The 24,136-nt window shown below is 42.8% G+C and overlaps 1 protein-coding gene across 2 annotated transcripts; it reads left to right on the plus strand.

The window, feature by feature from the left end:
• The first annotated feature begins 11,324 nt into the window (after nucleotides 1-11,324).
• LOC139539580 (phospholipase A2 inhibitor gamma subunit B-like) lies at nucleotides 11,325-21,339 on the plus strand. 2 transcript variants are annotated; one of them, XM_071342650.1, is made up of 6 exons: nucleotides 11,325-11,430; nucleotides 12,241-12,433; nucleotides 12,580-12,690; nucleotides 12,912-13,076; nucleotides 17,431-17,553; nucleotides 20,821-21,339. In XM_071342650.1, exons 2-6 carry the CDS (start codon nucleotides 12,385-12,387, stop codon nucleotides 21,045-21,047), a joined length of 675 nt encoding a protein of 224 aa, XP_071198751.1. In that variant the 5' UTR covers nucleotides 11,325-11,430; nucleotides 12,241-12,384; the 3' UTR covers nucleotides 21,048-21,339. The 2 variants fall into 2 exon arrangements, with proteins under 2 accessions (XP_071198751.1, XP_071198752.1); XM_071342651.1 differs by lacking the exon at nucleotides 11,325-11,430 and adding an exon at nucleotides 11,483-11,516.
• Nucleotides 21,340-24,136: the final 2,797 nt, after the last annotated feature.

Consider the following 24,136-nt stretch of genomic DNA (forward strand, 5'->3'; position numbering starts at 1 on the left):
GAGATATCAAAAGAACCTTTCTCCTCCACAGTAGGAAAGAAAATATCTGATATGTCCCTTGAGGTCAACGTGTTGGTAGGTGGTGTTCTGTCTCAGCTGAATAACATCTCCTTGTCAAGGTCCCCAACACCATGTGAAGACATGTTTGAACGTCTCCAAGATTCTCCTGAGCGAACCTCTCCAGTAAGTCTAGATTGCAGCACGGCTGCCTCCAAAGGCATTGCATCTTCCCATAGTCTTTCAACAAAGAGCCTCCAGAAACTCTCTAGTCTTGAGTTCCAAACCAAAGCTGAGAAAGGAGTGAGTGAGGTCCTCTCTAGATCATTTAACATTGTGGAGGAAGGTACAACAGATAAGTACCTCCAGTCTGTATCTACATCCACCACATCTACTGATATTATACAAAACATGGTGAAAGAACTGCAGGAGCTCACCCTGACCACCCAATCATCTGACATGGTATCTGGAACCTCCCTACTCACCACTGGACAGGTTTCTGAGAAAAGGATCTGGTCTGTTGCTTGTAACATCTACTACAGTCTGCAAAGTAAGATTACGGAGTTTCTCAGAAAATATCTTCAAATATCAGACACAACACTTGGTTCAATCCAAATCTTTACATATCAAAGCAGTCCTGCATCACAAAGAGCAAGTCTCGGCCATCTTGAGGTCAACCAGAGCAGTGTTACACCTGGTGGAAAAGATGCCTGTGTGGACATTCCGCATGAATTACTACCTAAAACCACTGAGCTCTCAGGATCCATGCTGGAGGATATTGGCATGATCCGTTGTAGGAGTGCTGCCAGCCAAAAGACAAGAAATACCTCTTCTTCACACTCCTCCATCTCTCTATCACCTACTTCAAAATCAAAGCAGTCAGAATGGGACTTCACCTTGCCCGGTACTCCCATCCCCACTGAATTACCTGCTCAGAGTGACTTTCCCATTGTAAGAAACATGATCATTCAGGACTTGTTTCACACAGAGGACTTACTTCCCCCATCCTTTGTGGACAAAGTCAGGCAAGCTGCTGGGGTGGTAGTGGACAGAATGGTGGAAAGTGTTGAGAACACACAGGAAGATGGAAAAGTTGCTTCTCATCCTGACAACCTCCGATCTGCTGTAAGGAAATTGAGAAAAATAATTTCCACTGGGACCATCCACATTTTCAGTCATGAATTTGTGGATAAAGTGATAGCCATTCAGGACAGCCACAGCACTCCACAGGTCCTAACATTGGCAGCAGCCAGAAGTGCTTCAGACTCCATTCTTTCAAGGCTGAAATGGGGAAAGGAACAATGTGCCATATCCAGGAAGCTCTCCTCTCAGCTTCTCCAGATATTTGCTGAAGAGACAGTGAAGGGCTTCCTAAAACAGACATCAGATGAGTTTGAAGATATAAACATTGATGTTTCAGTCCAGAACGAACCAAGCACCTCTACTTGCATGGTCTTTCCTATCCAGCTCAATCAGGGCAAGCCAGAGGATAGTGACACAATGAATCAGCTCACCAAGGTCATGGTCAACAAAATGATGGATGCCTTATCAGTTGGCTCAAGTCATCAAATGATCACCAAAGCCAATGTCAAATGTTCTTTTGAGTCCGGTACCAGCATGGCCACCAGTGACATTGTAGAAGGGATGTTGGATTTGGTAAGGGAAACCACCAGCAGTACTGGAGAGCAGATCCCCATCTTCAAGTCCAAGAAAAGCAAGAAAACCATGTTTAGCAAGATATGCTTTAACACAAAGGTATAGTACAAGTACATATGTTCATGAATAACACTGCTTTTGAATGTATGAGATATTATTTGTCAGGACCCGGTGCGAGAAACAGTCACTAAATCGGCAGAACCCAGAAGATGAGGCAGACACAGCAGTACTAGAGATGGTGGTTTAATAAAAAATAGATAACTTCCAAAATACAAAGAAAATCCACAAAGTGGTAAAAACAGCAAGGGAAAAAACAAACCTAAAAGACTAATCCAAAATACAAAAGAACAAAACCAGAGAACCTCTGGAAAATCCAACAAGAGAAAATATATGTTCACAACAAGGCTTGGGCTGGGGCTGGGTGCTAACATACAAACACTGAGCAAGGAACTAAGGAACACACAGGGATTAAATACTAACAAGGGAACGACATACAGGTGCAAACAATAATAGAGCAAGGGAAAAACAAAAGGTACACAAAAGGTGCAATGGGGACATCTAGTGACAAAAAAACAGAACAGTCCTGGCCAAAACCTGACAGAATCCCCCTCCTAGGAACGGCTCCTGACGTTCCTACCAGCCTTCTCAGGGTGGAGGGCCCTGAACTGACGAATGAGGTCAGGGTCCAGTATGTCCTTGGCAGGAACCCAGGAGCGCTCCTCGGGACCGTAGCCTTCCCAGTCCACCAGATACTGCCAGGACCGCTGCACCCGGCGGGAGTCCAGTATCCGGTGGACGGTATAAGCCGACTGGCCTCCGATGACACGGGGCGGAGGTCTGCCTGCCGGAATAAGGGGAGAAAAAACAACAGGTTTTAATAAAGAAATGTGAAATGTGGGATTGATTTTAAGGGATCTGGGTAAGTGCAGGCGAAAAGTAACGGGATTGACTCTCCTGGCAATCTTAAAGGGTCCAATGAATCTCTGGGACAGCTTGCGAGACTCCACCCGTAGCGGTAAGTTTTTTGTTGAGAGCCATACTCTCTGGCCGGGGTACAGGGTAGGACCGGGACGGCGACGTCTGTTGGCTTGTCGTTGGTACTGCTGAGAGGAACGCAGAAGATTAAGACGGGCCTTCTTCCACGTAAGCCGACAGCGTCTGATGAACCTCGAGGCTGAAGGCACTCTGACTTCTGCCTCCTGGTCCGGGAACAATAGAGGAGCATAGCCAAACTGACACTCGTGCGGGGATATACCAGTGGAGGAGGAGCACAAGGTGTTGTGCGCGTACTCAGCCCAAACAATGAAGGATGACCATGTGGATGGGTTGTTGGAAACCATACATCTGAGGGTGGTTTCCAGCTCCTGATTCATCCTCTCAGTTTGGCCGTTGGACTCCGGATGGTACCCTGAAGATAAACTGGCCGTGGCCCCTATGAGTTGGCAGAAGGCCTTCCAAAACCTTGAGGCGAACTGGGGACCTCTGTCGGAAACCATATCTTGCGGGATGCCAAAGACTCGGAACACATGGTTAATCACCAACTCAGCTGTTTCCTTGGCAGAAAGTAATTTGGTCAAGGGAACAAACCTGGCCGCCTTAGAAAACCTGTCGATGATGACTAGGATCGTAGTATTACCATGGGACGGAGGAAGGCCAGTAATAAAGTCCAGCGAGATATGGGACCAGGGTCGGTGGGGAATAGATAAAGGGTGAAGGAGTCCTTGAGGGCGGAGGTGAGAAGATTTGCCCTGGCAGCACACGGGACAGGCCTTGACGAAAGTGGCAACGTCTTCTTTTATGGTGGGCCACCAGAACTTACGCTGGATGAACTCCAAGGTGCGACCTACGCCCGGGTGACAGGTGAGGCGAGAGGAGTGCCCCCACAGAAGGACTTGGGACCTTGCTGCCTTGGGAACAAACAACCGATTAGCAGGACCTCCTCCAGGGCCCGGTTCGATGGCTTGAGCTTGTTTCACGGTATCCTCCACTTGCCACGAGATCGGAGCCACGATCTTAGCGGCAGGAAGAACAGTCATGTCAGTATCTTCTCGAATGGCAGGAGAGTAGACTCGTGACAAGGCATCCGGTTTGAGATTCTTCGACCCGGGTCTATAGGTGAGAATAAACTGGAATCGGCTGAAGAAAAGAGACCATCGAGCTTGTCTGGAGTTCAACCGCTTCGCCTGCTGGATATACTCCAGATTTTTGTGGTCCGTAAGCACTTGAAACGGTTGAGAAGCCCCCTCGAGCCAGTGTCTCCATTCCTTCAATGCCATCTTAACCGCTAGGAGTTCACGATCCCCCACATCGTAATTCCTCTCGGCCGGGGTAAGCCGGTGAGAGAAGAAGGCGCAAGGATGAAGCCTCTTGTCTTCACCCCTCTGAGACAGGACAGCTCCAACACCAACCTCTGATGCGTCTACCTCCACCACAAAAGGTTCATCCGCCGTCGGTAGTGTCAGGATGGGAGCAGAGAGGATGCGCTGCTTGAGTCCTTGGAAGGCCGTCTCAGCTTCTCTTCCCCACAGAAACCTTGTGTTGCCACCCTTGGTTAAAGCTGAGAGAGGGGCTGCCACCGAGCTGAAGTTCTTGATGAACTTGCGGTAGAAGTTAGTGAAGCCCAGGAAACGCTGAACTTCCTTAACGGACTTGGGGGTGGGCCAATCTGCTACCGCCCCTACCTTCTTGGGGTCCATCTGGACTCGACCGGGTTCCACTACAAATCCCAGGAACTGTACTCGAGAGGAATGGAATTCACACTTTTCCGGCTTAACGTACAAATGGCTGTCTAGGAGGCGTTTGAGCACTTGTCTGACATGCTTAGTGTGTTCTTGAAGGGAGCTCGAAAAGATGAGGATGTCATCCAAGTAAACAAACACGAAAATGTTAAGCATATCCCTAAGCACATCGTTTATGAGCGCTTGGAACACAGCCGGGGCGTTGGTCAGGCCGAAGGGCATCACCAAGTATTCGTAGTGACCAGTAGGCGTGTTGAAAGCGGTCTTCCACTCGTCACCGGGTTTGATCCGCACAAGATGGTATGCGTTCCGCAGGTCAAGCTTAGTGAAGACCACTGCTTCCTGGAGCAGCTCAAAGGCTGTGGCCATAAGGGGTAGCGGGTAGCGGTTACGGACGGTTATGGCATTAAGTCCCCGGTAGTCGATGCAAGGACGTAATCCCCCGTCTTTTTTGGCCACAAAGAAAAAAGCTGCTCCCGCCGGCGAGGTGGATGGACGCATGAGGCCTGCTGCCAGAGCGTCCTTGATGTAGGTATCCATAGCAGCTCGTTCGGGAGGAGATAGGGAAAAGATCCGACCCCTGGGGGGGCAGGTGCCCGGAAACAGGTCGATGGGGCAATCGTAAGGTCTATGGGGTGGTAGTTTGGTGGCCCTCTGTTTGCTAAATACCGGTTTGAGGTCATGGTAACACTCGGGAACTCGGGACAGGTCGATGGATTCTAGAGACTCGGGAGGGGAACTCGGGGAACTTGGGAAGATACAAGTGGCTTGGCACGTAGGACCCCACTGCTTGATAGTGCCCACAGACCAGTCGATGTGAGGGTTATGGCTGTGAAGCCAGGGGTATCCAAGGACGAGAGGGAACTCGGAACACGAGGTCAGATGAAAGTTCATCACTTCCTGGTGTTGGGAAACTGAAAGACGCAAGGGGGTAGTGACACGAGTGACAAGTCCAGATCCCAAAGGGCTTCCATCCAACGTAGTAACCCTTATGGGGTCACTTAGAGGTTCAGAGGGAACGCCATTCTCCTTCGCCCAGACACCATCCATGAAGTTACCTGCGGCTCCAGAGTCTACCAAGGCTTGAAGGGGAAGCTCGTGGTTGTCCCAGGAAAGGGTAACTGGAATGAGCAGGCGGGAGTTGGATGGATGGGAGGAGGTTATGTTTCCCGTTACAGTCCTCCCAGGCCTGCACGGGAGAGTGCGTTTTCCCTGGAGCCCGGGACACGTGGAGAGGAAATGGCCCGGTTTGCCGCAATATAGACAGCATCGCTCCCTCATCCGGCGGTCTCTCTCAGCCTGGGAGATGCGTCCAACCTGCATGGGTTCCGGTGGAGTCAGCGGGGATAAAGGTGGAGACTCGGAGCTGGGACCGATAGGAGCTAGGGTGAGAGATCTACGGTTGAGCTCTCTCTCTCTCAGACGCTGGTCTATGCGTGAAGCCAACTTGGTCAGGGACTCGAGGTTGTCCGGTGGTTCCCGAGTGGCCAGTTCATCTTGGATGGTGTCGGAAAGACCCTTCAAAAAGCACACTGTGAGCGCCTCGTCATTCCAGCCACTCGCTGCTGCCACCGTGCGGAACTGGATGGCATAGTCCGTCACGCTGCGCCGACCTTGGCGGAGAGTCAGGAGCTGTTTGGCTGAGTCAGGACCGCTGGTAGGACCTTGAAACACTCGCTTGAATTCATCAGCAAAGGTAGAGTAGCTGGCACAGCAGGGACTTTGGGCATCCCACACAGCAGTAGCCCAGGCTAGGGCTTTTTCCAACAGCAGGGTGATGATATATGCTATCTTGGACCGGTCGGTGGGAAATGACGAGGGTTGCAGCTCGAAGGAGAGAGAACATTGGGTGAAAAACCCCTTACAACCACTCGGATCACCTGAGAACCGTTGGGGAGGCGGCAGACGAGGTTCAGCCAGGGGGTTAACTGCCACGGGCACTTGAATCTGATGAACTGGAGCAGAAGCGGTTGCAGGAGAAAGTTGATCAGAAATCTGCTTTATGGAAGTCATCATCTCCGACAGAAGTTGAGAATGTCCAGCCATTAAGGCCTCTTGCTGAACCAGAGCAGCTTCGTGACGTTGGACAGTCCCCTCGTGGTGGGACAGCATGGGAAAAAAGTCCTGGGTACTGGCTGCCTCTGGGTTCATTTTAATGGCTCAGTGTTTCTGTCAGGACCCGGTGCGAGAAACAGTCACTAAATCGGCAGAACCCAGAAGATGAGGCAGACACAGCAGTACTAGAGATGGTGGTTTAATAAAAAATAGATAACTTCCAAAATACAAAGAAAATCCACAAAGTGGTAAAAACAGCAAGGGAAAAAACAAACCTAAAAGACTAATCCAAAATACAAAAGAACAAAACCAGAGAACCTCTGGAAAATCCAACAAGAGAAAAATATATGTTCACAACAAGGCTTGGGCTGGGGCTGGGTGCTAACATACAAACACTGAGCAAGGAACTAAGGAACACACAGGGATTAAATACTAACAAGGGAACGACATACAGGTGCAAACAATAATAGAGCAAGGGAAAAACAAAAGGTACAAAAAAGGTGCAATGGGGACATCTAGTGACAAAAAACCAGAACAGTCCTGGCCAAAACCTGACATTATTTGTTTAAATAATTCAGTATTTTAGCATTGTATTGCCTTTTTGCAGTTGATATACTGTATTTTAAGATATATAACATTTTCCATTATAATGTGCCTTTTCCCACCAACCAGGGTCCCAAGAAAGTTAGCAAGGACCACTGTCCTCAAGAGTCTATGGAGTACCAGGCTCAGAACACTTCCCCTACTGTGTACTTTACAGGTAAGCCCTGCTGTTGTTTAGGCTGCTGCTCAGTCAAGACTAAGACATTATCCCTTTACCATTCCACTAATTCATTTAGAAAGACATTGCACTCTCCTCTGAATTGTTACCCATGACATACTGGATGGTCTTTCTTTGCAGAGTCGAGGACAAATTCTCATGGCATCTTTGCTCCAGAGGGAAATGACATCGCATATTCCTTCCCACCTGAAGAGAAGAGTCGCAAACCTTCCTTTTTCACCAGAATGTATAGAGCCATCACTAGAGGCTTCTCCAACCCAAGATAATTTTCCTCATTAAATGAGATTGCATTCATTTGTTGTCATATGTTGACTGTTTTGCTAGCACAGACTGTAATATGTTCTGTGATTCATCCAAATGCATTAAGGAGTATACCACCTCAGTCACAGGCTACATCAATAAGTGGATCGACAACGTCGTGCGCACAGTGACCGTATGTACATATCCCCGACAGAAGCTATGGATTACAGGCAACATCCACACCGCGCTAAAGGCTAGAGCTGCCGCTTTCAAGGAGCGGGACACTAATCCAGACACTTATATGAAATCCTGCTATGCCCTCAGATGAACCATCAAATCAAATCAAATGTATTTATATAGCCCTTCTTACATCAGCTGATATCTCAAAGTGCTGTACAGAAACTCAGCCTAAAACCCCAAACAGCAAGCAATGCAGGTGTAGAAGCACGGTGGCAATTTTTTCGTTCATGCGTAAAATCTTCATGGACACTTGAGCTCCACCATGCTAGCCAAAGTTGCTAATTCGACAGAAGAAATGGACATTCTAAAACAAAACAACGATTTATTGTGGAACTAGGACTCCTTGCACTGCATTCTGATGGAAGATCATCAAAGGTAAGAGAATATTTATGATGTTATTTCGTATTTTTGTGGAATATGTTGGCTCCAACATGGCGGAGAATGGCTGAGCGCTGTCTCAGATTATTGCATGCTGTGCTTTGTACTAAAGTTATTTTTTTAAATCTAACAGAGCGGTTGCATTAAGAACCAGTGTATCTTTCATTTGCTGTACAACGTGTATTTTTCAGCAAAGTTTATGATGAGTTTTTTGGTTAGATTACGTGACTCTCCAAAATTTCTCCGGACAATTTGGTGCATTTTGGCGCCATATTCACAATGTAAAACCAGGATTTGTAGCTATAAATATGCACATTTTCGAACAAAACATAAATGTATTGTATAACATGATGTTATAAGACTGTCATCTGATGAAGTTGTTCAAAGGATAGTGATACATTTTATCTCTATTTGTGGGTTTTGTGAAAGTTATCTTAGCGGTGGAAAAATGGCGGTGTGTTTTTGGATATCGTGGTGAGCTAACATAAATATATGTTGTGTTTTCGCTGTAAAACACTTAAAAAATCGGAAATATTGGCTGGATTCACAAGATGTTTATCTTTCATTTGCTGTACAACATGTATTTTTCATAAATGTTTTATGATGAATATTTATGTATTTCATGTTGCTCTCTGTAATTATTCTGGCTGTTTTGGTGCCATTTGTGTCCATGGTTGCAATGTAAAACCAGGATTTATAGCAATAAATATGCACATTTTCGAACAAAACATAAATGTATTGTGTAACATGATGTCATCTGATGAAGTTGTTCAAAGGTTAGTGATTAATTTTATCTCTATTTGTGGGTTTTGTGAAAGCTATCTTTGCGTTTTGTGTTGGGCTATTGTGGTGAGCTAACATAAATATATGTTGTGTTTTCGCTGTAAAACATTTTAAAATCGGACATGTTGGCTGGATTCACAAGATGTTTATCTTTCATTTGCTGTATTGGACTTGTGATTTCATTTACTTGTGGCGCTATGCTAGTCAGCTTTTCTGATGAGGAGGATCCCGGATCCGGGAGGGTGATTAAGTAGAGGTTAACCCCTTCTCTTACATGTAAACCATTAGCAACGTAGCCAACCTCCATTACTTACAATGGGAGAAATACCAACCAGTTTTTCACTCTGTTAAAACTCCCTTCAATTGCCTTCAAACATCAACTCATGGACTATGTAGTTAACCATGTTACCTCAATATTTTGAGAGTCATAATGCACTTTTGCACATTACATACCTGAATGAACAGGGTAAAATGATGACACAGAGAAACATTAGTAGTGTAGGAATTCTCCTAGATGGAAGAAGAAACCTCCAAGACCTGACGATCTCACTAACGCTCTCCATTGACGTCACAGCTCCACCTAGCCGCAATAATAATGTAAATACCTAGGAGGCCTAGAAAAGGATACAAGGGACGGCCCCGTAAAATAACCAACAAAATAAAACATCAAAATTATGACCATACATATTTGTGTGTGTCACAAATACATTTGCATTAACCAGCATTTCAAAAACTCAGTTCTCGGACCCCAAGAGGTGCATGTTTCGTTTTTTGGCCCTACACAACAGATTCAATTGAGCAAAGCTTGATGAATAGTTGATGACTTGAATCGGCTGTGTAGTGCTAGGGCAAAAAACGAAACGTGCACCCCTTGGGGCCCCGAGGACCGAGTTTGGGAAACCCTTGCATAAACGCTCCATAGGCTACAATGGGAAGTATTTGGATTTGGCACGGCTCTTGAACCGTTACAGCTACAAACACCAAACCAACGTTGACATGTGCAGACTGACTCAATGTATATTTCATTTCAAAAGATTGTTGATACTATCTGTTCTTCTTGAACTATAACCATTTAAAATGTGCTGTTTGTATTTGAAGATAGAGAAAGAAAAGGCATACAATGATAATTTGCTCAACGGAACAGAAGGAAATGTGTTACATATAGATTTTTTTCATTTATCCGAAGTTACCTCACCCTTCAGTCAAAGGTATTGCAGCCTCGGGTACAGTTCACATCAAGCCTGGTCCCAGATCTATTTAGGCTGTATGGTTGACAATGACCACAGGAGTTGGTGAGACAGCACGAACAGATCTGAGACCAGGCTAGTTCACGTCAGGCTCATCACATGATTATTAATTTACCTAATTAATATTTCTGTATTCACTGAAATACTACTCCCCATGTTCTGTGTGTGGTTGTGAAAAGGGCTTCGTTGGAAAGTGACAAAGTCTTTGGAAAGAATAACTTAATTAAATTCTGCATTACAAATGGACTACCAAGGCCTCCCAAAACATAATCACTCAAATTAAATTAAAATAAATTTTAGTGGTTATAGATAGACCACAAAGTGCAGCTGTTAGTAGGTTTTAAGCATATGGATAAATTCTGTATCTATCTCTATGGTTACACAGTAGTTTCTGGTGTTGTGTTTGTACAAGCCAGTGGAGCACATAACGGGATGTGGTCTAAGGCTGAAAGTGGATCTGATCTCTCTTTTAACCTTCCTGTGTTCAATGGTTTAACTCTTAACACACATGAACTGTAAAATAAAGAATTGGATTTGTCAGTCTGTATAAAACAAAATGGGAACTTGTTGCTATAACCTGGTGATATAACTGATATGTTCTTTTTTTCTAGCTGCTTTTCTAAGAGTTGGTGTTTATTAGCAGAATCACTAGGTCCAGTTAGGTTCATCCACTCTATGGATTCATTAAACCCCTATGCATCTATCGTTTACCTTTGCAGGTACGGTATGTTCATAGGTGGGTTGAGGGTTCCTTTACAGACTTCAACTCACCATGGTTGTACAGTACGAATCAATTCCATAGAATATTGGAGCATTTTTGTTTTTGCAGAGCAGGTTAACTTGTAATGCAGCCAAACCACATGTACTGTAGCTACCCTGCGCATGAAAGTACACACCCCTCCAACTGGTAATTACTAATGGGGGCTCTCTGAGATCTGACTTCTCCCACATGCTGAAATCTAGCGTCACATACAAAGGAAATTACCTCGACAGCTTTTCCGGCAGCTAAATGCAACAAAACATCATTTATAAACACAATCTATTAATATGGTTTTTGAACAATATTATTTGTTTACGAGCATGATAACTGTACTTTCAGTTTATGGTAGACACAGCTTGTTCGCACACAACTTGCCCAGTTTATATTTTCCAATTTTGCCACTAGTTATGAACGCAACATGAGTTTCTACATCCCCCTCTCTTGTTAAATAAAAGTGACACCACTGAAATACGCCTGTTACTTCCTGCCTCGTTGGGTGTGTGTCTGTCTTTTTCGAAACCATCATAGAGCATTTTCATTTAAAGCAAGATATTGGTGAGTTGTATTTAATGTTTAAAATCTATTGATCATAATTCATAACATTTCCCTTGTTTAGCATTTTCATTTAAAGCAAGATATTGGTGAGTTGTATTTAATGTTTAAAATCTATTGATCATAATTCATAACATTTCCCTTGTTTAGCATTTTTTTGTGGTTCTGTTAGAATTGCTTTCCATCTTTCTGGCATTCTCCCATGTCCTCTTTCCACTATCTGCATGTCCATCCTTCAGCCAGTGGTGTAAGAATATTTGAAAGTACTACTTAAGTAGTTTTATGGGGTATCTGTATGTACTTAACTATTTATATTGTTGACAACTTTAACATTTACTCCACTACATTCCTAAGCAAAATATGTACGTTTTACTCCCATATATTTTCCTTGACACCTAAAAGTAGTCAGTTGTTAGAATACGAATGCTCACTCAGGACAACAATATGGTCTGATTCATGTACTGTACCTATCAAAATAACACGTTGCCATTCCTACTGCGTTTGTCAATTATGTCTGAGTTGGAGTGTGTCCCTGTCTGTTAAAAAATATATATATATAATCATTCCGTCTAATTTGCTTAATATAAGGAATTTTATATATAGCATTTACTTTTTACTTTCAAGTATGACAATTGAGTACTTTGTCCACCACTTAAGTATATTTAAAACCAGATACTTTTAGACTTTTACTCAAGTAGTATTTTACTGGGTGATTCACTTTTACTTGAGTCATTTTCTATTAATAAGGTACTTTTACTTCACATTCCTCCCAATCTCTTTCTCCACATTTCCTCCTCCTCACTGGTTTATAAGGACCTGTCTCTCAGCCCAGAGTACCACTGCACCTCACCTGCCTGTCTACCAGCCCAGATCAGCCCACAGTACCACTGCTGTTCACCTGCCTGTCTACCAGCCCAGAGTCCCACTGCCGTTCACTTGCCTGTCTATCTGTCCACGATGAAGCTCATCTTGACTCTCTCTCTCATCTGCACTCGCTTCTGCTCAGGTAACACCACTGACCTCACACTGAGACAGGCGTCTACCAAAATAAATGGTTTCTTAACTGCATCACTCCCAAATGCCTGTGTAAATATTCATCATAGCTAAATGGCATTTACAGTACTTTTTTTTTTAAATGTTCTTGTTTTTCAGTTGAGATGCTGCAGTGTTTCAACTGCACTGATGCAGCATGTACAAACTCTTCTTTAGTTACCTGTCCAGCCTTAAACGAAAGATGTCTCACTGCAACCAGAACCATAAAAGGTGTGTTTAGAGTTTGTTGTCCACTACATGCTAACACTTCAAGACAAATGAAATTATGCTGTTAGCTTCCTCATGAAGGATGCTTTTGAACACTCCTGTAAGATTACAGTGTACAATATCTATTGGTAATTGACTCTTGCTCTATTATACTATTTCATCAGATTATATTCTAAATTGATCTATCTTTCTCTGGTTTTGTAATGGATCTGTTACTGGTGAAGGTCCCGATAATACCACCGTGGTACTCAAAATGTGTTCACCATCCTCCATCTGTGTAACTCCTCTTAACACTGAAGTCACAGTGTCTGGGAACTTGGGCATCATAAGGGCTTCCTCTAACCAGCTCTGCTGTAACACCAATGGGTGCAACAATGAAACTCTGTCTGGTAAGAGACTTGTGTCCTTAAATTAAGTTTGGTTTTCAACAATGTATTTGATGTCCTGATTTCAAATGTCATAGTTTGAAGAAATATATGATCCGAGTGTGTTTCTTACATATCTGGACAGCATCCATGCCCATCTTCAGAAAATGTCTGAAACCCTACCTCTTTAGAGTATCTTGACTAAATCCCATAGCGAACCCCCCCCCCCCCCCCCTCCAAGTGATCATGCTGTTTGTATGTGGCTGCTATGAAAGTGAACTGTGTTTGCGTATGATCAAGGATGTATTCATTCTGCTGATTCTGTTGAAAAAACTTTCTTAAACGGAAGCAAACTAAATTCAGATACCTGAATTTGTCCAATTGTCACGAGAATTTTCAATCCCAATGATAATAACTGACAATCAATAGCTCTGACCAATCACCGAGATCTGTAAGACCATGGGTTTAATAATAATTAGTCAAAGACTCAGCTTATGCAAAAAGATAGTACAGTTTATTCACGAGAACGCTCTGAAGTCCATTATACAAAGACATCCATTTTATAGCTGCTCACATACTTCCACACAAACAGTAGGTATCATACGCACATACATACACACCAACAGTAGGTGAGTGTTATCCTTCTCCAGAGTTCTCACCACTGTGTATCACTACCCAGCCGACAGTTCCATTCCCCCGAGATTCGGGAAACCTTGAGAAGTACTCCCTATGCTATCATAAGTTCCTCAGAGGCCTAGCCAGGTTGGTCCAATCACAGTTTAACTGTTCTCGTTTTTTTTCTTCGGCACACACATACAAGTTCAAATCCTAAGCTACGCCTTGCTTAGACAGTCTGTGTTTTCCACTATACAGATGCATTGTTTAACCTAATTCTGACTAAAACTACACACATCATCAGATTATCATTTTATGATTCTAATCAACTTCATACAGTTATAAGGTTTCAGAGTGGAATTATTTTATCATTATCTTTCAACATATACATTATTTTATCACCAATAGAAACTCTTGTTTGCAAATGTTGGACTAATGATTACACCCTAGATCAGCTAGATGCAGGCAAGGGTGTGCAAGGCAGTATTGAATGTGTCACTGTCTGTCACCTTGATTACTCAAATTTTTCTCTCGACCTGTGGACCTACGTTGTAAACTTTCATTCATAGCCTAGGTTGTAACAACCTCATGATGGGTACAGGGAAAATTCAAGTGTCATGTATAGTAGCCTAAACCTATCGATGTTACATTGAGCTGGAAGAATGGAATATGAATGACCGTCATTCAAAATGCTGTAATAGAAATAAGGCCATGCTCATAAAAAAATTATTGTCCTCCCTAATCTTAAACGGCACCGACCGCCACTGAGTGGAACCCAGATCTATATGTGACCACTTGGTTACTGCGACACCGTTCTCCCAAGGACACACAAACCAGAGTGGCCACCGCAAAGCCCAAGAGCCTGACCCTCTCTGGAAGTTGCTGTAGCCCTGCTTGGGATATTTAGCCTACATTGACTATTGGTTGAGACACAGTTCCCAGTCTACCATGGTATAGGAGATTGAAAATGGGAATTAGGCCAAGTTGGAGGTAATAATGCATTTTGATTCTATTTTATTGAGATGCCTAAATACACCACACTAAAATATTGATTGTATGGCTGTTTTAAAATAAATTTCCTGCTATTCTACTTAGTAATTATTTATGTTCACTACTTGGTCAAATGATTTGATGACAAAATCTATGCAAATCAATTCTATGAATTGATAGTTCACCTCTCGGTTTTCTTTTATTCTGTAATAGGGTATATTGTAACCATGTGTTCAAGCGGATCAAATCAAAGTTTATTTAGCGCTGTCCTTGTAGAACCTACGCCTTATAGTCCTACTCATCACGTATTATTATAATTATTATTACAAATAGAAGATTACCACTTCTCACAATGGTGCTTGTTAAGTAAAGATAGATCAAAGCTGAATCACTGTCTCGCAAGATCACATAACAATTGATTACTCTGAACAAAAATATATACGCAACATGTCAAGTGTTGGTCCCATGTTTCATGATTTCTCTAAAATGTTGTGAGCAAATTTGTTTACATCCCTGTTAATGAGCATTTCTACTTTACCAAGATAATCCATCCACCTGACAGGTGTGGCATATCAAGAAGCTGATTAAACAGCATGATCATTACACAGGTGCACCTTGTGCTGGGGACAATAAAAGGCCACTCTAAAATGTGTCATTTTGTCACTCAACACAATGCCACAAATGTCTTAAGTTTTGAGGGAGAGTGTAATTGGCATGCTGACTGCAGGAATTTCTGCCAGAGCTGTTGCCAAAGAATTGAATGTTAATTTCCCTAACGTTTTAGAGAATTTGGCAGTACGTCCAACTGGTCTCATAACCGCAGACCACGTGTAACCAAGCCAGCCCAGGACCTCCACATCCTGTTTCTTCACCTGTGGGATCGTCTGAGACCAGCCACCCAAACAGCTGATGAAACTGTGTTTGTACAACCAAATCTTTTCTGTACACACTGTCAGAAACCGTCTCAGGAAAGCCTATCTGCATGCTCGTCGTCCTCTCCATGGTCTTGACCTGACTGCAGTTTGGCGTCGTAAGCGACTTCAGTGGGCAAAGGCTCACCTTCGATGGCCACTGGCACGCTGGAGAAGTGTGCTGTTCACTGATGAATCCCGGGTTCAACTGTACTGAGCAGATGGCAGACAGCGTGTATGGCATTGTGTGGCGAGCAGTTTGCTGATGTCAATGTTCTGGACAGAGTGCCCCATGGTGGCAGTGGGGTTATGGTATGGGCAGGCATAAGCTACGAACAACGAACACCATTGCATTTTATCGATGGTCATTTGAATGCACAGAGATACCGTGACAAGATCCATAGACCCACTGTAGTGACATTCATCCGCCACCATCACCTCATGTTTCAGCATGATAATGCACGGCCCAATGCAGCAAGGATCTGTACATGATTCCTGGAAGCTAAAAATGTCCCAGTTCTTCCATGGCCTGCATACTCAACAAACATGTCACCCATTGAGCATGTTTGGGATACTCTGGATCGACACGTACGACAGCATGTTCCAGTTCCCGCCAATATCCAGCAACTTCGCACAGCCATTGAATAGGAGTGGGACAACATTCCACTGGTAACAATCAACAGCCTGATCAACTCTATGCGAAGGAGATGAGGCAAATGCGCTGCATGCGCTGAATGAGGCAGATGGTTGTCACACCAGATACTGAATGGTTTTCGGATCCATCCCCTATTATTGATAAAGCAACAATGGTACATTTTGTATTGTCATTTTGGAGTGACTTTTATTACAAATAATAATTGAATATGTTTCTAAACTCTTCTACATTAGCTACCATGATTACAGATAATCCTGAATGAATCGTGAATAATGACGAGTGAGGGTGAAAGATCTCCCGAGTGTTGCAGCGGTCTAAGGCACTGCATCTCAGTGCTAGAAGCATCACTACAGACCCTGGTTTGGTCCCTGGCTGTATCACAACCAGCGTCGTCCTGGTTAGGGGAGTGTTCGGCCGGAGTAGGCCGTCATTGTAAAATAAGAATTTGTTCTTAACTGACTTGCCTAGTGAAATAAAGGTGAAATAAAAAATATATTACCGCCAAGACATTCTAAACTCTCCATTACCAATAACAAGGGGGTATGATATTTGACCCTCTAACTTTCTCACTCAGCATTATTCACGATTCATTCAGCATTAGCCGTAATCATGGTAGCATCGACATGAATGTAGAAGTGTTCAGAAACATATTCTATTCTTATTTACAATAAAACTGACACCAAAATGACACAATACATACATTACAATAATCTGAAACAGAAACATAAATAACTGCAAATGCATTCAGTCACAAGCTTCATGTTGTCATTGCGTGCTAGGAATATGGGACCAAATACTACACTTTTAACTACTTTATTTATATGAATTTTTAGGGGTGTCAATTTCACCCCTACCTTTTTGAGAAAGAAAGTATTATTGTGAAACAAAATCTCTTTCGCTGAGCAGTTTTATTAGTATAAAATCATATGTCCCTTGTTTTGTTGCATACAAAATATTTATTACAATTATTTATTTTATTCAGTCATTATTCCTTATCTGTATCAAGGGTGTCAATAATGTCAGACACCACTGTACTGTCTCATTGGCTCAATTCCGCTATCAGAACCAGGACAATATGCTTCCTGAATGTGTTTCCATTGCATTACCAATGAAAATAGTTATTTATAGATACTGGAGCTAGCTATGACCACTGAATGTACTGTAGAATGCATATCCACTGATATCCATTTCTGTTCTCTTCCTACAGCCCCCAGTTCACTGGCTAACGGAAGACAATGTACCTCCTACAGCAGCTTCCAAGGCTTTGTGCATAACAGCACTGTGGCCTGCCTGGGGGTGGAGGACCAGTGCTTGAGCTTTAGCGGCAATGGTGACTTGTTTTGTTGTTGTTTTCATGATACAAAAACTCAGCACATTTGTTCAACTATAGATCAGGTGTTCCCCCCCAAAAATGTCAAATGTTTATTGAGATAGCCTATATCAATCAAATTTATTTATAAAGCCCTTTTTACGTCAGCTGATGTCACAAAGTGCTGTACAGAAACCCAGCCTAAAACCCCAAACAGCAAGCAATGCAGATGTAGAAGCACGGTGGCTAGGAAAAACTCCCTAGAAAGGCAGGGACCCAGGAAGAAACCTAGAGAGAAACCAGGCTCTGAGGGGTGGCCAGTCCTCTTCTGGCTGTGCCGGGAGGAGATTATAACAGTATATGGCCAAGATGTTCAAACGTTCATAGATGACCAGTAGGGTCAAATAATAATAATCACAGTGGTTGTAAAGGGTGCAACAGGTCAGCACCTCAGGAGTAAATGTCAGTTGGCTTTTCATAGCCGATCATTCAGAGTTAGAGGCAGCAGGTGCAGTAGAGAGAGAGAGTCGAAAACAGCAGGTCTGGGACAAGGTAGCACATCTGGTGAACAGGTCAGGGTTCCATAGCCGCAGGCAGAACAGTTGAAACTGGAGCAGCAGCATGACCAGGTGGACTGTGGACAGCAAGGAGTCAACAGGCCAGGTCTTCCTGGGGCATGGTCCTCCGAGAGAAGAGAGAGAGAGAATTAGAGGTAGCGTACTTAAATTCACACAGGACACCGGATAAGACAGGAGAAATAAACCAGATTTAACAGACTGACCCTAGCCCCCCAACACAAACTGTTGCAGCATAATTACTGGAGGTTGAGACAGGAGGGGTCGGGAGACACTGTGGCCCCGTCTGACTATACCCCCGGACAGGGCCAACCAGGCAGGATATAACCCCACCCACTTTACCAAAGCACAGCCCCCACACCACTAGAGGGATATCTTCAACCACCAACTTCAATTGAATGTTCATTTCCCTAACTTCAACCACCGCCCACGAAGATCTCCCCACGGCACGAACCCGAGGGGAGCAACAACCCGGACCGGAAGACCTTGTCAGACTCAACCCTCTCAAGTGACGCACCCCTCCTAGAGATGGCATGGAAGCCAGTATAATAGGGTTAGAGGCAGAGAATCCCAGTGGAGAGAGGGAAACCGGGCCAGGCAGAGACAGCAAGGGGGGTTTGACGCTCCAGTGCCTTTCCGCTCACATTCACCCCCTGGGCCAGACTACACTCAATCATAGGACCTACTGAAGAGAGGAGTCTTCAATAAAGACTTAAAGGTCGAGACCGAGTCTGCGTCTCTTACATGGATAGGGAGACCATTCCATAAAAATGTAGCTCTATAGGAGAAAGCCCTGCCTCCAGCTGTTTGCTTAGAAATTGTAGGGACAATCAGGAGGCGTGTGTCTTGTGACCGTAGCATACGTGTAGGTATGTACAGCAGGACCAAAACGGAAAGATAGATGGGAGCAAGCCCATGTAATGCTTTGTAGGCTAGCAATAGAACCTTGAAATCAGCCCTAGCCTTAACAGGAAGCCAGTGTAGAGAGGCTAGCACTGAAGTAATATGATAAATTTTTGGGGTTCTAGTCAAGATTCTAGCAGCCGTGTTTAGCACTAACTGAAGTTTATTTAGTGCTTTATCCGGGTAGCCGGAAAGTAGAGCATTGCAGTAGTCTAATCTAGAAGTGACATGGATTCATTTTTCTGAATCATCAGGGTCCAGAGTAACGCCGAGGTCCTTTACAGTTTTATTTGAGATGACTGTACAACCATCAAGATTAATTGTCAGATCCAACATAAGATCTCTTTGTTTCTTGGGACCTAGAACTAGCATCTGTGTTTTGTCCGAGTTTAAAAGTAAAACATTTGCCGCCATCCACTTCTTTATGTCGGAAACACAGGCTTCCAGGGAGGGCAGTTTTGAGGCTTCACCATGTTTCATCGAAATGTACAGCTGTGTATCGTCCGCATAGCAGTGAAAGATAACATTATGTTTCTGAATGACATCACCAAGAGGTAAAATATATAGGGAAAACAATAGAGGTCATAAAACGGAACCTTGAGGAACACCAACATTTTCAGCTGATTTGTCAGAGGACAAACCATCCACAGAGACAAACTGATATCTTTCCAACAGATAATTTCTAAACCAGGCCAGAACTTGTCCGTGTATTTCCTACAAGCTCATTTCCTACAATTCTACGTGGTTTAACAAGACTCATTCATCTTTGAGGTAGGCTTTTTAATGATAATATTATGAATAATAATACAAATTAAGTCTAGACCCGATTTCCCCAAATCGTATTATTATGTTTTATTATGAACCCTCAATTTATATTGTACATATTCTATTTGACAAAAGGTGATTAGATCAATTGATAGGAACAGAGTCAAACATTGTATAAGATTTACTTCCTAACCAAAATCCAATTTCTTTGACTCCTCAACTTTAGAAGGTCGAAGCTCAGCTTCTGAATGCCATAGAGACAAACCAAAGATATTCCCATATGCATCAGAGTCGTGTCTTCCTCTTGCATTTTACCACCTGTTTCTAGCCTAAAGCATCACAGATGTTAAATCGGTATAACCAATCTCAAATTGCAAAAATAAATACAAACATAAACTATGGGGGGCGCGCATAATATCATACGCCCAAGTCATGCTAACCTCTCACCATTACAAGAACAGGGGAGGTTAGCATTTTTGGGGGTATGATATTTGTTTGTAACTTTTTCACTCATCATTATTCATGATTCATTTATTAACCATAATCATGGTAGCCTCCACATTAATGTAGAAGTGTTCTGAAACATATTCTATTATTACTTATTTTTTATAAGTTACTCCAAAATGACACAATACATTATTTACCATTCATTTATATTGGGCACAAAATCATCTGAAACACAATCAAAACAAACAGTAAATGCATCCAACAACTTTGTAGAGTAACACGCTTGATGTAATCATTGTGTGCTAGGAATATGGGGCCAAATACTAAACTTTTGACAACTGTAATACACATAATTTCCAAAACAGTTCACCCGATATGGATGAAAATATCCTCAAATTAAAGCTGACAGTCTGCACTTTAACCTCATAGTCATTGTATAATTTCAAAGTACTGGAGTACAGAGCCAAAACAGAAAATGTGTCACTGTCCCAATACTTTTGGAGCTCATGTTATTATTGTTGATTCAAAACAATTCGATTTTAGTTGTTCTATGAGAGAAAGGTGTTCGGAAAACTAAATATGTTGTTCTCTTTGACAGTACTTGGCTCAATCAATTATATGGTGAACGTCCAGGGCTGTACATCTACCAACGTGTGCAACTATATTGATCAACTGCTGCCCTCACGTTACATCAACTTTGTGCAATTCACCTGTAACACAGCCCCTTTACCTGTAAATGTAACCAAAGCCCATAACACAGCCTGCTCCATCAGACTGAGCCTAGTCCCTCTGCTGCTGGGCCTCACCATCAGCAAACTCATCTGATAGGAAAAGAGATTAACATATCGGGACTCATCTGACAACATAATGCATTGATTACAAAACAACAGAATGTACAATGATTTTTATGTATTGTGAAATACGTACTATAATTGAAATTCTGTTATTTATATGGAATTTGCCAGATGATGATGCCCTGTTACATTATATAGTGTGCTTGCTTGAGGAAATACTTTCTTATATATTACTCTGTATATTTGATAAAGTGTCATTGCTTGTAAGTTTAAAACAAATCATCTCTGTCAATGCCAATAAAGTTTCTATCACTTTACCAAAATGGAAATAAATTCTTGTCTTATTGTGAACGTAAACAAATCACACAATATTTTTTATTAGGATTGTATGCTTATTTTTTAATAGATAGGGATAATAGCTAGCTAATGCTCTTAAATCCATAAATAACAGTGTAAGGGGGAACCATGATCATACGCAATGATACTGTCCAAAGAGGAAATAAACGTAGTCTTATTTATTTGACTTAGTGGATTCAGTTTCTCTCCACAATTATTCTACAGAGAGGAAAACCTGCCGGGGAACAGGATGTGTCTATAAAGGAGAGGAAGGTGTGGTCTGCCGTGAAGCATTCCACTCGGATCATACAAAATGGCACCATGCCAGCGGTGGCAGCTGCTGCCTTAGTCCCCTCCTTGTTTACATCCACAAATGCCTTATGTGTATAATTGATTGATTGGAGACAGGCGCAGGAATACGTAATAGGGGGTTTTAATACTCCACCCAAATATACAACATGCCTTAAAAGCCACGGAGACGAAGCCCGAATCAAACACGTATACTAAAACACATGGATGTAACCCAAACAAAAGAGCGAGGTTAAACCCTTAATAAATACACAAGATAACAATACACAGCACGAGACTCGTAAACAATGCACGGGACAAGACCCGTAATAACAATTGCAAAGTACTACACGGGATGAGACCCGTAATAACGTGTACACAATACACGCAGCACGAAAGCCAAAACAACAAAGCACAGGTACTCACAAGACCAACGGACATGGGAACAATAACTGACAAGACAATGGTGAACAGAGGGCACGTTTGAAAATTACTAATCAGGGGAATTGGAATCAGGTGTGCGTAATGAGACAGTTCAGTGACGCCTATAGGCTGGTGACATAGAACTCCAGAACTGGTGCACGGAATGAGCAGCAGTACCGGGGGAATCTGTGGCATTATGGGCGACTGTAGACAGGAAGAGCCCACCTCCTCCTGTTCATCCAAGACAAGTTGGCCCTGCCTCTGTTGAGCATGCCCCTCACCTGTGCTAAGCTAACACTTCCTTGGCCACTTTGTACCTATATCCACATGTGGCCAGTGGCCCATAACCCCATGTGAAAGTGCCCCTATTATACAAAACAGGTTAAAACATCCCTAGACAGGCAACATGTACACAGGCCAAAATGGCTCTTACACATTAATGTTACTCAAAGCAAGACTTCTGTGAATGACTATTCATTGTAACCAAGCTTACTGCAGCAAAACAAGATGAAATTCACTACTTTCATTCATCTGCTTGCTCTGCCCTCATATTTAGCCTTGCATTGAAGTGTTTACCGTTTTCTTTTCAGGACAACCAGGGCCACAAGTAGAACACAAAACATATAACATAAACAGTTGCATTGAGACTCAAGAAGTTAATTAACATGTTAACAATAGTGGAAACAAGTAAAAAAAAAACATAAGCATATGTAATGCATATTTCTATTACACAGCATTTCACAGCCTTGTTAAAGACAGTTTATCTTGGTTTGCATTTTGACCCAGAAAGTGATCTTGACTCAAAAGGTTGGTGAGCACTGGTTTAGGCTCTGTTGCTGCATTGTTCTGAAAGTGCAGATCCACATATTGCAGGAAGTGGTGCACAGCACTGAGCAGAAGGATGTTTTCTCTTTTTCATGTTTATTTTTTGGGGGGGTAGATCAGCTTAAATATTGTAGATAGATTGAAGCTTCCATCAATGTAATTGTCTGCATCATTTCCAATCTCCCAAATATTTTTTTTTGTAAATAAATATATATGTCTGTGTTCTCATCAACATCCAGCTCAGATGAGTAGTTCTTCATTGGGACGATGTAGGAGGTGGACATGTCAAGCAGAGCCCCAGCCTTGGTCATCTATACACACACACACACACATACAGAAATATTTGTTTTACTATCCTTGTGGGGACCAACCAATTGATCCCCATTCCTAAGTCCTATTTTCCCAAACCCTAAGCCTTTAACCTTACCCTAACCTTAACCCCAAACTCATAATCCTAACCCTACACCTAAACCTAACCCTAATTCTAACCCTAACCCAAACCTAACCCCTAAGCCTAAAATATACTTTTTCATTGTGGGGACCAGCAAAATGTCCCCACTTGTCCAAATATTCATTGTTTTACTATCCTTGTGAGGACTTCTGGTCCCTCCAGACATTTTTCCCAAAAGGTCTTAATGATGAAATGCCCATTATTGTTATGTTGTAAGTGTGAACATCAATTAATGCTTCCACTTCCGATTACTCTACGTTTGTTCTTGCTCTGTACCCAATGATTTATGAAAGCTTACTTGATAGGTCGATGTCCTTATTATGGTTTTACAGACGTGTTTAATACGTTTTATGTACACACTTTATTAGAATACTTATATTTCGTAACACTTGCTTCTTTTCCCTCGACTCCAACCCCATTCGATGCATTAAACGGATGTGGGTGGAGCAATGTCTACATAAGGGTGCAAATTACAAAAACTCACAAAAGCTCTGACGAAGGCCTTGAGGCCGATACGTGAAGCTTAATAAAGAGCAGTGATACTAGCAAGAGCAGTGTGCAGGTTTCTTATTTTTTCACCACCAAGATAGTAAAACCAAACACACACAAGTCAGTCAAGGATGCTCACAGTAGACCTACATACAGGGTGTCAGGACCCGGTGAGAGAAACAGTCACTAATAGTCGGCAGAACCCAGAAGATGAGGCAGACTCAGCAGTACTAGAGATGGTGGTTTAATAAAAGGACAAGATCTTCAGGCAAAGAATATAAATCCACCACGTCCAAAAATAAAGCCAA

Source organism: Salvelinus alpinus, chromosome 15 (genome assembly GCF_045679555.1).
Source record: "Salvelinus alpinus chromosome 15, SLU_Salpinus.1, whole genome shotgun sequence".
Classification (NCBI taxonomy): domain Eukaryota; kingdom Metazoa; phylum Chordata; class Actinopteri; order Salmoniformes; family Salmonidae; genus Salvelinus; species Salvelinus alpinus.

What these genes read in the sequence shown, in the direction of transcription:
- LOC139539580 (XM_071342650.1), top strand. Translation starts at nt 12,385, where the DNA reads ATGAAGCTCATCTTGACTCTCTCTCTCATCTGCACTCGCTTCTGCTCA. An exon ending in CTGCACTCGCTTCTGCTCAG is followed by an intron (nt 12,434 to 12,579) that starts GTAACACCACTG and finishes CTTGTTTTTCAG; the next exon opens with TTGAGATGCTGCAGTGTTTC. An exon ending in CTTGAGCTTTAGCGGCAATG is followed by an intron (nt 17,554 to 20,820) that starts GTGACTTGTTTT and finishes TCTCTTTGACAG; the next exon opens with TACTTGGCTCAATCAATTAT.